This window comes from Haliotis rufescens, unplaced genomic scaffold (assembly GCF_023055435.1).
Source record: "Haliotis rufescens isolate VD_foot unplaced genomic scaffold, xgHalRufe1.0.p SCAF_17, whole genome shotgun sequence".
NCBI classification, from domain to species: domain Eukaryota; kingdom Metazoa; phylum Mollusca; class Gastropoda; order Lepetellida; family Haliotidae; genus Haliotis; species Haliotis rufescens.
In genome coordinates, this window is record NW_025963857.1 from 22,368,803 (window position 1) to 22,385,489 (window position 16,687).

Consider the following 16,687-nt stretch of genomic DNA (forward strand, 5'->3'; position numbering starts at 1 on the left):
TGGTATAGAAACTGTACCCCCAATTGGAAAAGTATCCATGAAAAAGTTTTCAAGTCATAAGTTGCACAAATGTTGAAGTAAACAAATATATTCTAAGTTCACAACATGAAATCGTTTCTTTATACACATACATCAAAATCAAACTTTGACTGCACCAATTCTATTAGTGTGGCAACTGTTCCCTAAATTTGAAAAGAATCCATGCAGTAGTTTTCAAGTTATAGATCACACAAATGTTTAAGTAAAAAAAAAATAATACTAAAAAAATAGCTGTATTTTTTTCAGAAAATCTGAATATTAAAATTAAATTTCCCACTTCACCTCTCCTAGAGGTATAAAAGGAATCTATAGAGTAGTTTTCAAGTTATGGGTCACAAAAAAATGTTCTCCTTTATTACACCCCTTTTAGGTCGGGATATATTATAAATAGTTCTAATTTTAATATCTATGACAGGGTTTGGGGAGGAGAGAATTAGGGTTTAAAGCTGCTTTGAACAGTATTCCAGTAATATTACTGCATGTCAACTTTGTGTGGGAGGAAGCCCGAAGTGTTGCAGGTCTCAGACATTTACCACTTTGGCAAAACCACGAGCACGGGTATGGTGCTGACAAACCTCAAAACAAAATGGGGTGACCTAGGATTTGAACCCCCGATCATCGCTTTCTGGTGCACCCAAGGGACGCAACTCTGCACAGCAAAATGCAGCGCCTCAAACAACTGTGTCCTCTATGATTTGAGGAAACTGTAACAACCCATGTAATACGAACAATAAAGCATCAGTTCTTTGTTGTTGCATTCAAAGACATCAAATACCCGTGGATGAACATATTGTGTATTTTCTGACTAAAAAATGCTCAAAAACAATAAAAAATCAAATTAAAAATACATCATGAAAGTCAAGGGGTCCTTGTAATAATCTGTTGTTAAAAGTTTCAGGTACAATGGGACCCAAGATTCAAATACTATAGCTGCAAACTCAAGGACCCCGAACCCCCTTAATTTCTATCAAAGTGAATGATATGCCTGAATCCAATATTTTGTGTGTCCCAGAAAGCTTACTACACAAGGGCTAGAGAGAAGGATAAATCTGACTTGAGAGTTGCATAGTATGAGTGAGTGAGTGAGTGAGTGAGTTGGGTTTAATGCCGCTTTTAACAGTATTCCAGTTATATCACGGTGTGTCAGCTTAATGTGGGAGGAAAGCCCGAAGTGATGCAGGTCTCAGACGTTTACCACTTCGGTGAAACCCACGAGCACGGGTATGGTGCTGACAAACCTAGAAACATAATTGGGGCGAACCGGGATTCGAACCCACAATCATAGGTTTCTGGCGTGCCCAAGGGACGCAACTCTGCACAGCGAATCGCGGCACCTTAGACGACTGGGCCACCCGTGCCCCCTCGCATATTATGAAGACTATCAATCATAAATAGTGAGTGAGTGAGTTAGTATGTAGTTTGAAGAGTACCGGTAGTTTAGATGAAGATCTCAGATGTTTATCACTTATGATGAAACCCACATGCAAAGATAAGATGCTAATAATAATAACAACAACAACAACAAAAATGAAATAAATAAATAAATAAATAAATAGATAAATAGATAAATAAATAAATAAATAAATAAATAAATAATAATGTTTACTGCAGAAATATGGCTTAATACCGCAATAATAATGACAACGATGACGACGACGATGATGATGATTATGATCCTCGGTCTATCAGCACCATACCAGAGCGGTAGATGTCTATGACCTGCATCACACAAAACAAGTCATCCCCAAATATAATTTTACACATAATTATGTCAATTTGAGATCTAACTTTTAGTCAACTCCTATTTGGCGTTCAGTAAACATGCTGATGAAAAGGAAAACCCCTAATCATGTAATCTTGCAAGCATGAGTGTAATTTGGGTAAACTGTCTTGGTATTGGTTCATGACTTGATTTAAGTACAATGGAAGCCAGGTCCTGATACACATTGTATTCAGGCATGCAATCGAGCCACCATCAAACAACAGGATGAAAGGTTTAAATGGAAGCAAATCTTGTGCACCTCATAACTCTTGACTACAAACTCTTGACTTCATAATGTTTTTGTGGAACATCCCAAATTGATACAGAATCAAAAACAGATTAAATGTAACATTTCTTTTTTTAAACTTTTAGCTCAAAATTTATTACTGAAAAGAGGTTAAAGAACACCGATTCATTCACATTACTATATGATTAAGCGTTTCTTTAGCATCTTCCACAAGGCTAGAAGACAGGTGAGTTTTATCTTTGTATATAAGATAGCTACGAGATAAATCGCAAAGGACAATGAAGAACGAAGCATGGTTCATGTCACCATAAAACACTGTTCTATCATGACGTCATCTCTGAAGATTCGAACATGCGCTCGCAACTTGATGACGTCAATTGAACGACATTATTTTTCAGAGGGAAGTTTCCTGTGAGTTGTTCCCCTTAGATGAAGCTGGGCAACACATATAAACACAATGGCCAAACGATCGCTTCCAGAAGTGGGAGAGATATGACAATCGGTATTAGGAGAAAAGGTAAAGATAATCGATGTGAGGATTGTGAGAATATGAGGGAAATACCAAACTTAACCCACCTGTTGGAAAAATGGACTTGTCCAACATTGCTGAGTTCGGACTCTATTCAGGGAGTCATCATTATTTAAATACGGGAAAATATTTTTAAAGTTTGTACATTTTAGTAACATCCTCAAAGGGGCTGTACATAATATTGATATACCAACAACTCCCACTCGTTTATTTCTTAATTATATACCACTGGCTCTTCAATTCATCGGGGCGGTCGGGTAGCCTAGTGGTTAAAGCGTTCGCTCGTCACGCCGAAGACACGGGTTCGATTCCCGACATGGGTACAATGTGTGAAGCCCATTTCTGGTGTCCCCCGCCGTGATATTGCTGGAATATTGCTAAAAGCGGCGTAAAACCATACTCACTCACTCACTCACTCACTTCAATTCATCATGTGTCATGTGACCCATTTCTACCGACTTTTTAAAGTTTGAAAGTTTTCATCGGAGTGTATTATGCCTGGGAAATAATTTGAATAAAGAGAGAAATCCATTTGTGACTCTTGTTGAAAAAGTGGTGTTTAAATATTCTATTTTTTAATATTGCTATCTAAATATTACAGCAATTTTTGGTGTATGAAGAGAAAATATCCATAGATTTATTTGTGTTTCTTGTTGAAATGTGAGACGGAACTTGCAACTTTAAATACACCTCACATCAAACCTGTTGTTGTGACAGGCCTTGTACAGCCCTCATTACTTCATTGTCACTAATCATACAGTTGACAGACTGATAAAGGCATGTGTTCACAATCATGCATGGCTGTTTGATTTGACATGGTGCTATTTCATCAAGTTTTGTTTTTGATTGTTTGTTTGTTGTTTAACGCCTCTCTCAGCAATATTCCAGCTATATGACGGTGGTCTGTAAATAATTGAGTCTGGACTAGACAATCCAGTGATTGATATCATGAGCATCGATCCATGCAATTGGGATACGATGACGTGTATCAAGCATGTCAGCGAGCCTGACCACCCGATACCGTTAGTCGCCTCTTACGACAAGCACAGTCGCCTTTTACAGCAAGCATGGGTTGCTGAAAATCTATTCTGTCCCGGATCTTCACGGGTTATTTTTCATCAAGTAAAGACACAAGAAACATGCAGCGATGTTCTGTGTGTGGACTTCATGCATATATTTAGATTGTATCAAGTGCTAAAATTGACCTGGAATAACAAACAAGTTATTAATTAATATTAACCAGTCTGTGACACTAGCCACTAGTCTGATGCCTGCGTCTATTAAAATTATGTTCGGTCTATTGAGCTCAGAATTAATAACACTATAACTGACTGAAAATGATTTTTGGCACAGACTGTTAACTATTACATTATGTGAAGGGTATAGAAGAGTATATGCATGTAGTAATTGTTACTGTTACTGGTTGACACAGTGGATATCTTGGCTCCAGAATGAGTGAGTGAGTTAAAATGTAACGTTGCAACAAACGTTAAACAAAAGAAATACAAAAAATACATACTGTTACTAGTTGACAAGGTGGATATCTTGGCTCCAGAATTTTTTTTTATGATGGAGGGCGACTTGTTGAAAATAGCTTACTCCTAACTGTTGATGAATGAACCAGATTAACCCATGGGCTTATACTTGTGACTACAGTTCGTGAAACCATGTACTATGTTCTACATTATTGTTGATCTTGTGTGGCTTGATACTGTGGCAACAAAACTCAATTTATATGTCAACTGTCAGCCTGCCCAATGTTTTACAAAGCACCTTTAATAAAACATGCTGAAGTTCGTTCCAAAAATATAAGGCCTACAACCATCATGTTGTTGATACAAAATAATGCAATCTCATTTAAATGAGATCATTTACTCTAATACAAATACTAAATAAAAATCTGAGGAATGATCTGATGTTAATTGATTTGAATCTGATGCAAATCATTATAAATTTGAATCAATCCAGATTTCAAAAACATTTCAGACAGCAAAAGAAAATGGTTTATGAATGGTTACCATGGTTACCTGACAACAACAATGGACCTATGCCAGGACATTATAAGTTCTTCCTTATGTGTGTTTGCCCTATTGTAGACATGACACATCAACCCCAACCTCACCCACATCCAACCCCAACCTCACCCACATCCAACCCCAACTCGACTCCACCAACATCCAACTCGACTCCACCAACATCCAACCCCAACCTCACCAACATCCAACCCCAACCTCACCCACATCTAACCCCAACCTCACCAACATCCAACCCTAACTCGACACCACCCATATAAACCCCAACTCGACTCCACCCACATCAAAACCCTAACTCGACTCCACCCACATCCAACACCAACTCGACTCCACCCACATCCAACCCAAACTCAACTCCACCCACATCCAACCCAAACTCAACTCCACCCACATCCAACACCAACTCGACTCCACCCACATCCAACCCAAACTCAACTCCACCCACATCCAACCCAAACTCAACTCCACCCACATCCAACCCAAATTCAACTCCACCCACATCCAACCCAAACTCAACTCCACCCACATCCAACTCCTACCTCACCACTAACATTATGTGACCCGTGAAGATCCGGGGTAGAATAGGTCTTCAGCTACCAATGCTTGTCGTAAAAGGCGACTAACGGGATTGGGTGGTCAGGCTCGCTGATACATGTCATCGATCCCAATTGCGTGGATCGATGCTCATGATATTAATCACTGGATTGTCTGTTCCAGACTCGATTATTTACAGACCGCCGTTATACAGCTGGAATATTGCTGAGTGCGGTGTTAAACAACTAACCAACCAACAACCAACTGACATTATGTGGAGGAAAGTTACATGTATTCAAGCTGGCATCTCTAATGCCTTTCCTTGTAAGACTAAGGGCAACACATGATCAGAATCCTTAATGACAAGTATGACATCAGACCTACTTTCAGCCCAAATCTCTGGAGAGTGACCCTCACATTCAGATCACCAAAAACACCAATTAACTGTGAGAAATAACGACTACCATTCCGCCGACCATGTCATGGAGGTCATCCAAGTCCCCCATTCTGTCACAGAATCACTGATACATCAGAGTGCAAGTGACAGAGTGAATCGGAACATTCACTATAAATCTAGCACACTGTGTCCCTTGGGAACCACATCATACAGTGATTAACTACTTTTGAAATTACAAGGACTTCAATGAAGACTGTCCTCTTTTTTTTAGCAGATACGGCTTAGGTACAACATGCAACATTTCCCCCAATAAATATGAATCCTGTATCTATAATAATATTTGACTGTTTTATTAAAGCATCATTTGTCTTAGGTGTCAAATAACATCATGGATTATATGTTTTGATGTAACAAACAGTTACCATCCATCCACACAGTTCAATATAAGAAAGAGTTCAATTTTTTTGTTGCATTTTACAGTTGACCTCATTCCAAGATATATTGATACATCAACAAAAGACAAAATAGCGGCTTGACCTCTACTTGTGAATATATATGAAGTCTTAATTCATAATACCGTATTCAACATAATAAGCACCCAGGGCTCTCTCAAAATTTGAAATAGGGGGCTCCTAGGGGGAATATTATTTTAGTGAAAAAAACAGAGTTGAAAGAAAAATATCGAGGTTTGTGCTGACAGACTGAAATGTTTATGTACGACAGATATATTTTTCCAGAATTTAATTGCCTATAATTAAGTGTGCACATATCACACTTGTGCGTATTATACGCGAATAAATAAGTCTTGTGTACACTGATCAATCGGAAGGGGTGCTAATTGGGATTGTTCACTGGCCAATATATTAAATTAGCAAATATCACCGTGGGCGCTTATTAGAGCGGGGCGCTTATTACGTCGAATACGGTAACTGTATATTTTGTATAGAGCACTGAGTAAGCTCCTGTTGGATTTCTTGGAATATTGTCATTTATGTTAAATTATTTAATAAAAAGTTTTATTATTATTATTGTGTTAACAAAATTGTTATTTTGTAGAATAAATCCCAATAAAAGAACTAGGATTGGGGGAGTTAGATCATGTCTCCCAACATCTAATGGAGCTCCACTGGCTGTCTGTTGCTGCATGAGACAACTAAAGGATCTTTATCACTGCCTCCAAGTGTTGTAACAACCATGTACCTGCCGACCTCAGTAAACTCTTACAGACATACTCTCTTCAATGAACTCTCCGATCTCAACATCATCAATTCACATTTCCCCGATTTAAAACTTGTACTTTCGGCAAAAGAACATTCTCAATCACTGCAGCGCCTCAAGGGAACAATCAGCCAGAAAATCAAAAATCGGGTTCCACTATTTCCTCTTTCAAATCTCAGCTTAAGATATTTCTGTCTCAACAATCTTGCAGTTGCTAAAGTGCACAGACTATATTATTTATCTTGTGTAATGGACCGAACTCTGACAAACCCGAGTTTATAAAAAAAGGAAATGAACTGTAGAATTAACAGGATACATTTAGTGTATGGAATTCAATAATTGGTCAAGACAAAGACACCTGTAATTATTAACAATATATATTAACCACCCCAAAGCAAGGAGAGAACTTTTGGAGACAATTGATAACTTCTTTGAGTGGCATTTAGAAGTTGGAGTGATAAAGTAAGACGAGTTCTATGGATGAACAACTTCTTTATTACAATTGGTGCGACGTTTCGGTGTAGATCCTAACACCTTTATCAAGCAAGTGATGGATAGGGCTAAACAACATAGGTATATATACACTTATTGACATCTAAGTTGCTACAGTGACTAGTTGATGGGCACAGGGAGGTGATTAAGCTAATTGGAAGCCAGTGGATGACTGATGAACACAGAGTATACTAGCAGAGTAAACAAGCTAACTGATGGAGATGATGGAAGCCACTGTATTAATTGGATGGACAAAGGGATTGAGCAATTAGGTGATGGTAAGCAGACAATTGATAGTTCAGATCTTACAGACCATTGTCCAGAATTACATCCACTGCAAGCAGATTCACCTGGCGACAACCCACACCACTAAACCAAGCTAGTCTGGATTATTTCTTAGTCTCAAACAATGTTCTACATTCAGTGGAAGACAGCGATATAATCCCCCAGAATATATTCTGACCATTCTATTGTAACTCTTACTGTTTCACTTTCATACATACACAGGGAAAAAGGCTTCTGGAAGTTTATTAACTCACTTTTGAAAGATAAAAACTTTGTAGCCATGGTAAAAAGACAATTAATGATACTCTTTATCATTATGAAGACAAGACAGCTATAAATGAGAGAGTATTAACAATTGATGACCAATTAGTTTGGGAAATGATACTTTTAAATATTAGGGCAAGTTCAAAATTATTCTCAACACGTGAAAGAAAAAAAAGCTTTGGAATCCACATTAGAACAAGACTTAAATCAATTTGAAAGTTAGTTAGGAGAACAAAATACAGGGGGAAGGATGGAGGAATTAATGGAACAATCAAAGACAGCTAAACTAGAATTGGAAAATCTGCATAAAATAAGAACTGAAGGCTCTTTTATTAGATCAAAAGCTAAACGGATAGAACAAGGTGCAAAACCCTCAAAATATTTTTTCACAATTAGAATGGAGAAACTTTTCAAACAAATCCATGTCCATGAACAAGGAGCGGGGACACAAACACAGAAGATGAACTAATTCTAGGTTTACAGATTACTATCAGAAACTGGATAAAACTGAAGACTGCACACAAATTGATTTAGAAAACCTATTATCTGATGCCCATGTGCCAAGACTAGATGATGGATTATCTGTTTCTCTTGAGGGAGAATTGACTTGTGATGTGATACTTAAAGAAGTCATTTAGAGGTGAGGTGAAATGGGGTTTAACGTCGCGTCCAAGATTATTGCACTTATATAGCGATGTTAGTCATTTAGAAGTGATACACATAAGGAAGAGAATTTATGGTACTTAAAGAATTGAAAAAAAGGATAAATAAAAAAAGCCCTGGCAAAATGGATTTTCAGCAGAATTTCTAAAATTCTTTTGGGTGGATCTTCATAGATATTTGATAAATGCATGCTGTAAATTATGCATACAGATATTGATCTCTATCAGCATCCAAAAACATTAGGACTGATTGTAATCCAAAAGAAAATAAACCAATATTATTTTTTAAGTATTAGTGCCCTATCTCCCTTCTTAACACATCTTATAAGTTAGCTGCAGCACCAATTGCAAACTGAATAAAACATGTTTTGCCTTTAATTACTCATGAAGATCAAGAGGTTACAAGCATGATTTATGTGATTGAGTATCGAATCTTTCCAAATACCAGCTTTACTGTTATTAATTGATTTTGTAGAAAGGAAATTTATGTATAATGTATTAACTTTTAATCATTTTGGAACAAGCATTCAACATATGTAATAAGATAACAAAGGTGGAAACTTAACAAGGGAAGCCACCAGAAAATTGATAGATCCCAGCCCCAGAGGATGGATATGATAATTACCCACACAATTTGCATTAAGTTTAGATGGATCCGATTGGATGCCTCTATACCACAATGTTTTGTTTGTTTGTTGTTTAAAGCCGCACTCAGCAATATTCTAGCTATATGACAGCAGTCTGTAATTAATCGAGTCAATCACCAGACAATCAACTGATTGACATCATGAGCATCGATCCATGCAATTGGGATACGATGACAAGCATCAACCAAGCCAGCGAGCCTGACCACCTGATCCCGTTAGTCGCCTCTTACAACAAGCATAGTCACTGGAATTTTGACAGGTCACAAACTCAGTTGTAGTTATAAGACAGAAAAGGAAATGAAAATGTTGGCCAAGAGAACCCTGACACCTACAGGTAGAAATGTTGTACTAACATAATTGTTCTTATCCAGGTACGAGGGGCGTTCAATAAGTTTTGCAACTTCAATATAAGACCAAGTCGCAGGATATCTTTTGCACTTGTATTTTTCAATATAATCTCTATTCACCTCAATACACTTATTCCATTTGTCCTTCAAGCTTTTTATACCACTTTTATAGAAATCTGCAGATTGGCCCTCTAACCACGCCTCTGTGGCAGCCTTTATGTCCTCGTCATCCTGGAAGCGTCTTCCACGTACGGCGATTTCTATTAAAGTGGTTTTAAAAGCTTGAAGGACAAATGGAATAAGTGTTTTGAGGTGAATGGAGATTATATTGAAGTGCAAAAGATATTCTGCGACTTGGTCTTGTATTGAAGTTGCAAAACTTATTGAACACCCCTCGTTTAATCATCTTTTTTGCAGTGAACCAAGCCGACCTAAAGGTGCATTAGAAAATTTTCAATCAAAAATGTAATCACTTCATCTGGAGATCTAAACCTGATAGTGTCAAAAGGAAAAATTATTATTATTAAAATTATTATTATTATTATTAGAACATTTTCTTTGAAATATGTATGGCTATATGCCCTTTCAGAAGAAGACAAGCTTCCAAATTGGACCATATGGGGCTTAGCTTTTGACAGGAAGAGATTTCATGAACATCCCAGTTGTCACAATACACACACGACCCACGAAGATTCGGGGTAGAATAGGTCTTCAGCAACCCATGCTTGTCGTAAAAGGTGACTACCAAGAATGGCCTTCACATATTTATGTGGGGAATCGAACAGGGCATTCGGGGTGATGAGCGAATGACTTAACAACCCTATCACCCCTAATGATGAGTGACTTGACCCAAGATGAAGATAGCTGATAATCTATCTGTTCAGCAGACATTCTACAAGCTGGTTCTGTTGGATAGTTTGGGTTCACCCAGGACACTCCTTAACTTCGATAACTGCGGACTTCTGATAATCATTTGAGAAGCTGTATAAAATGTTGTGGCATTAATCACTGTGAAGACATGCAGGAAGAGAGCGCCCTTTCATTCCTTCTATCATAATGTCCCATCAGGCGCTTACATTTGACTTTAAAATCGGATATTCATACAAAGAACTCCTCCCCCTGTCGACCCCTCCCTTTTATTGCCGGACATGACATGAAGGTTTTACTATTTGCCTCGGTCAGATGAGGTCTACAAGGCAACTTTAACAAAAACAGAAACTGAAGACAACTGTACTTGGATTTCGTCGTAAATCTGCATCTAGCATCGGCTACAGATGACACAGTAGCAATGAACAGGACATGCCTCCATGTAAATAACAATTCACATCTTGACAAATCATGTGTAAATATTCATCACCTGCAGAAACCCGAGACACTGATCACATGCAATCACATACACAAGCAGCAATACACTCATTACCATGGAAGGAACACAGCCATCAAGATGTTCAGCCATCAAGATGTTCAGCCATTAAAGATCTCTGGGTGAGTGAGTGAGTGAGTGAGTGAGTGAGTGAGTGAGTGAGTGAGTGAGTGAGTGAGTGAGTGAGTGAGTGAGTGAGTGAGTGAGTGAGTGAGTGAGTGAGTGAGTGAGTGAGTGAGTGAGTGAGTGAGTGAGTGAGTGAGTGAGTGAGTGAGTGAGTGAGTGAGTGTGATATACTACTCAAAGAACTACTAAGTTACTAGTTAAAGAACACCCAGCTTTTTCTTATGGCTACAGCTTATCTGTCATAGCTGGTGGGTATTGCAGCACACAACCTTCTAATTGTGGGTGTTCTTTAACTTGTTTTGAGTAGGATACATTTTCACATGCTTGAGTGAGTGGGTGGGTGAGTGCACATGAGATTGCATGTGGCTGCTGTCAAGGATTGGAGAACATGTCTAGACTGACAGTCACACAGGCACTTGTCCATGGAAGGAAGCCCTAGTACATCTGTGCTGAATCTGCATGTCTAGCGTCACTATCCTATACATGGCTTCCTGTACCATCAATGAACCGCCGTTCACACAAACAGATGAGACAGTTTGATCAGAACATACAAGGCCAAGTGTTTCAGTTTAGCTGACCATGTATTGTTAATGCTACTGTTTGATACCCGTCAAGATCTGGGTAGAAAAGATCTCCAGTAACCCATTCTTGCCGTAAAAGGCGACTATGCTTGTCGTAAGAAGCAACTAACGTGATCTGGTGGTCAGGCTCAGTGACTTGGTTGATGCATGTCATCGTATCCCAATTGATTATTTACAGGCAGCTGTCATATAGCTGGTATATTACTGGGTGCGGCGTTGAACAACAAAGTATGGTTTCATAAAGTGATGAATCAGCAAAACACAACATTTCAGGTGGTACAGTCGAATCTTAGGACACATCTCACTTGTATTTGGCACATTGTTGTTTGGGATTGTCTCTCCTATTATGGGAAAGAATAAATGGTAATTCTGAATAAAGAGCAGGATGCTTGATAATTATTTTAAAGCAACAACTTTGTTTGTTTGTGTGTTGTTTAACGCCACACTCAGCAATATTCCAGCCATATGTGTATTTATTTATGTATTTATGCAAAAATATTGAGCATCATCTCACAGATTTGACACTCAAAAATATTACTCACTTATTACGTTTCTAGGTTTGTCAGCACCATACCTGTGCTCGTGGGTTTCCCGAAGTGGTAAACGTCTGAGACCTGCATCACTTCGGGCTTTCCTCCCACATTAAGCTGACACGCCACGATATAACTGGAATACTGTTAAAAGCGGTGTTAAATCCAACTCACTCACGCATTTCACTCTTTGGCCACATGATGCTCACAGAACTGATGTTCCTAACTTTATTATTGGTTCTCTGAAAATATTGTTAAAATGTCCCACTTTCTGCACTGAACGAAAGGTCATAATAGTTGCTGTCAAGTTGTCATGTTCCTTAGCGCTACAACCATTGGGAGTCTATGTGAAAGTTTGTGAAACTGGCCCCAGTTCGATAGTTTGGAGTGCAAAACATTGATATCAAAATAAGCAGTAAGCACAAGCAGTGCATCTGACCACTGTAAATGTTGAAATTAACGCGAGCGCGAATTAAATGCGAAAAATGTGAGTGGTCTTAGCTCGCATTAATTTCCTTCGCATTTATATTTCCAAATGACCATCAACAATAAGACTGTCTCACTGCACACTTTGGATAGAAGCAATACCAACTTGAATATAAACACAAACACGGTTTATTGAGCAGCAGTTGTAACAAGTACATAACAATGTCATTTAAAGAACAGGAATTACACAATAGGTGAGTTATCACTGATGGGGTCAAGAGTTCTACCCACTCATGTCAAGCTTGTTGACACCTTCTCCGCATACCAATCAGTGAACTGTTGTTGGTTCAATGATTTTATTGCCTTTGAACATCCTTAATGCCAGTCAACAGAGTAAACAAATAAACTGTGTGTTGTTTTTAGAAAAAAATTAAAAATGTTTATTGTTTTTACAGAAGTGCTCTTCTCAGGGCTAATAAGCTGTGTTATTTGCTGTTTGATTGATTATGGTAAGGATATGTATCATTGCACTGGGGATGGGGTGGGGGGAGTCACATTGATTTTCAGTCGCATTTTTGGCTAGGGGTCAGCAGTCGTATTAATTTGGAGACGCATAATTTCCATATTTACAGTATATATACATGCAATAAAAACATATTTGAACTAGGGCTGGGACGGGTAACTCGGGTACCCGTGTCGGGTGGGTACTGAGTAGGACCCGGGTACCCACAGGATTACCCGGACCCATGGTTAGTCATGTGATATATTGTCTAATGACTAAAATTATCTTGAACTCTTTGGTTACACTACAAGTCACTAATGTTCGCTTTTCTTTCTGACTGTGCACCCATTCCTTCTGATTTGTCATATGGTTGAATAAAGATATAACTTAAGTCAACTTCAGTGTATGCATGACCAGATTGTTAAATACGTGTAACTAAATACGTTTTGCCAGGGCTATGCTAAAGAATTCCCAATCGGACATTTTGAGACATCTCCTGAGACCTATAGTCGGTACCCGGGTAGGATAATGGGGGGTGGGTACCCGGGTAGTAAATTTTGACTCGTCCCAGCCCTAACTTGAACCATACATTTGGTGTAGGTGCTGGTAGGAACAGAGAGTGAGAAGGTTGACTGTTACAGCTGAAATATGTCATGTTGAATCTTCCTCAGGAAGGGAACGAAGGCAATGATGGGTATTAATACTGAATAATTCATATACATGACCAAAGACCATGTCATGACGTAGCCATGACATGCCACCTTCACATACCTTCAGTTAAACACACATCTAACATACAGGCTCAGTGGTAAACCATATTTCATTGACTACACAAACCATAAGGAAGAACCTGTAAAATCTGGACCAAACCAGAGGATACCTGTTTGGCTGGACTTACCTCCCTTCCACTAGAATGTGGAGGTAGAATTGTTATATTGGCTTCAACGAAGAATTAAAATGTGCAAGTGACTAGAATCCTTCACCATTACAATGATCCAAGGATACAATGATCCCAGGATACAATGGTCCCAGTATATATTGGTCCTAGGATACAATGGTCCAAGTATACAATGGTCCAAATATACAATGGTCCAAGAATACAATGGTCCCAGGGCACAATGGTCCCAGGACACAATGGTCCTTGAATACACTGGTTCAATGATACAATGATCCCAGGATACAATGGTCCTAGGATACAATGGCCCAAGGATACAATGGTCCAATTCTCCAAGTGTTATATTTTTCCAAATTTAAAAAATGTCAGGTAGGTGGATCTAAAAACCAAGTAAATGCAAAACATGACCAACACACAATGACGATGAGTTTGCCCACGTACCTTCACAGGAGTTGAGAGGAACGTTGTACTTCTTCAGGAGTCTGTGAAGTTGGTTGCGAATCTCCACGGCCCGACACAGACCCTTGTAGTTGAGGAAGTACTCATGACACCACTTAGAGTTCTTACCATACTGGACAACAGAAGAAGACAAGTGTTTAGTATTGTCTTGAATAATGAACAAGAGTTATCAGGAGATGACATATCTACCCCCGTCTGGTGCAAATTGGAAATTGAGATGGGCTACTTGTATCCCACTTTTGGTTCATTGCCAATGGTACCTTCAGTTCAGTGAAGAAAAAAAATAATGCTTTTCAGTATTTTTCTAAATATCACTAGACTTATCTGTATAACAAGTTTCATCTTGAAATATTCAGTGGTTTAGGAGTTCTCGTCAAGAAACGGAAAACATCTTGTTTTCATCATGAAAAATCCAGGTCTGGGGGAACTTATTGCACGGTGCCAGACGCCACGCTTTTTAAGAAAGTTACATGGGTGAGTAATAGTTGGAAAGCTGTAAACAAACTATTAAAAGAAACTTTATCTTTCTCTCACATATGCATAATGATATGGGTACACACCAAATACATAAATAATTATGAACATATCTTCTAAAACATTCCGAACTGTAAGTTATTTCATTAAACTTGTTTGTATTATTCAGGCACACTCATAAGAGGGAGACACGCTCTGTCCTTGAGTGCTTGTGTTCCTCGCCTGCACCCGCTAGGAGGCGAGGGGCAGGGTACCAGTCTAGCTCAATCTGACCTATTTCCCCATATACCATTTCACTGCGGGGAAACGTTGTCCATTTCTGTGTATTGAGCTCTGCCTGTCGAGAGGGATTGGGACAGGCCTGCAGCATATTGCTAGGAAACGTTCACCAAGTTTCCATGTTTTGTTTGTTTATTTGTTGTTTAACGTCGCACTCAGCAATATTCCAGTCATATGACAGTGGTCTGTAAATAATCAAGTCTGGACCAGACAATCCAGTGATTGATGTCATGAGCATCGAACCACACAATTGGGATACGATGACATGCATCAACCAAGTCAGCGAGCCTGACCACTCTGTCCCATTAGTCGCCTCTTACGATAAGCATGGGTTACTGAAGACCTATTCTACCCCGGACCTAGGTGTAAGTAACAAGTACATCTACTCATATCTGAAAAAGATTTGCTGAAGTTGATGTATCAGGCTACAGGAGTTTGTTTATCTGTGGGAACTTCCTGTTACGTGATATGAGGGAACTTTCTGTTACATGGTCTGAGGAACATCCTGTCAAATTGTCTAAGGGGACTTCCTGTCAAATTGTCTAAGGGGACTTCCTGTCACATGGTCTGATGGGACTTCCTGTCAAATTGTCTGAGGGGACTTCCTGTCACATGGTCTGATGGGACTTCCTGTCTCATTGTCTGAGGGGACTTCCTGTCTCATTGTCTGAGGGACTTCCTGTCAAATTGTCTAAGGGGACTTCCTGTCACATGGTCTGATGGGACTTCCTGTCAAATTGTCTGAAGGATTTTCCTGTTACACGGTCTGACAGGACTTCCTGCCACATGGTCTGAGAAGACTTCATTGTCACATGGTCTGAGGGGACTTCCTGTCACATGTTCTGGAGGGGACTTCCTGTCACATGGTCTTAGAGGACTTCCTGTCACATGGTCTGAGGGGACTTCCTGTCACATGGTCTGAGGGAATTACTGTCAAATGGTCTGGAGGGGACTTCCTGTCACATGTTCTGGGGGGACTTCCTGTCACATGGTCTGAGGGACTTATTGTCACATGGTCTGAAGGAACTTCTAACCTATTGACTGCTATCACTTAAGTTAAGTACAAGAATATTGCAAGTGATTGATTTCAAGTGATAACTAGTTCTCCAAGCTCAACCATATTGATTGAGTATTGACCGCTGATCCTAGCTTGACAAAACAAATTAAAAAGACAAATTTTCAGTATTAGATCAGGATAAGGCTTAAAAAAATAAAAGAATTGGTTCTCAAGCAATGACTTTTGAAAATGTTGTGAGGGCAGGCAGGATGATGTTTTGGTTGTTCAAACTAGTATGTAACCAAATGAACAGTTGTTGACAATCAACCTAGGAAAGGGTCTCCCAACATAAATGTATTCCTGGATGAGTAAAATACTGGAATACAGTACTTGACTGCCATTGGACTACCAGTGTGTGCATTATACACGCATTCAATGAACTTATTATGGGCACACACCACTGTAAGAAGCATGTAAAAAATCTGTACTGAAGTACGCAAGTTGGTCCTGTTATTACACTGTCTGGCTATTAAAGTGTTCATTGCGTATCTGGACTTACGTTTGTAATCCATTATATTACTTTTATCTAAGATTACATT

General features: G+C 39.0%; 1 protein-coding gene across 1 annotated transcript in view; it reads right to left on the reverse strand.

Annotated features, from left to right (window-relative positions):
* Positions 1-16,687, reverse strand: part of LOC124134013 (probable ATP-dependent RNA helicase DHX35) — a 159,030-nt gene that overhangs the window by 120,629 nt on the left and 21,714 nt on the right. The window contains exon 22 of the mRNA XM_048397717.1: positions 14,321-14,450. Coding sequence (XP_048253674.1) covers positions 14,321-14,450 — 130 coding nt within the window. The remainder of the gene's footprint in view (positions 1-14,320; positions 14,451-16,687) is intronic.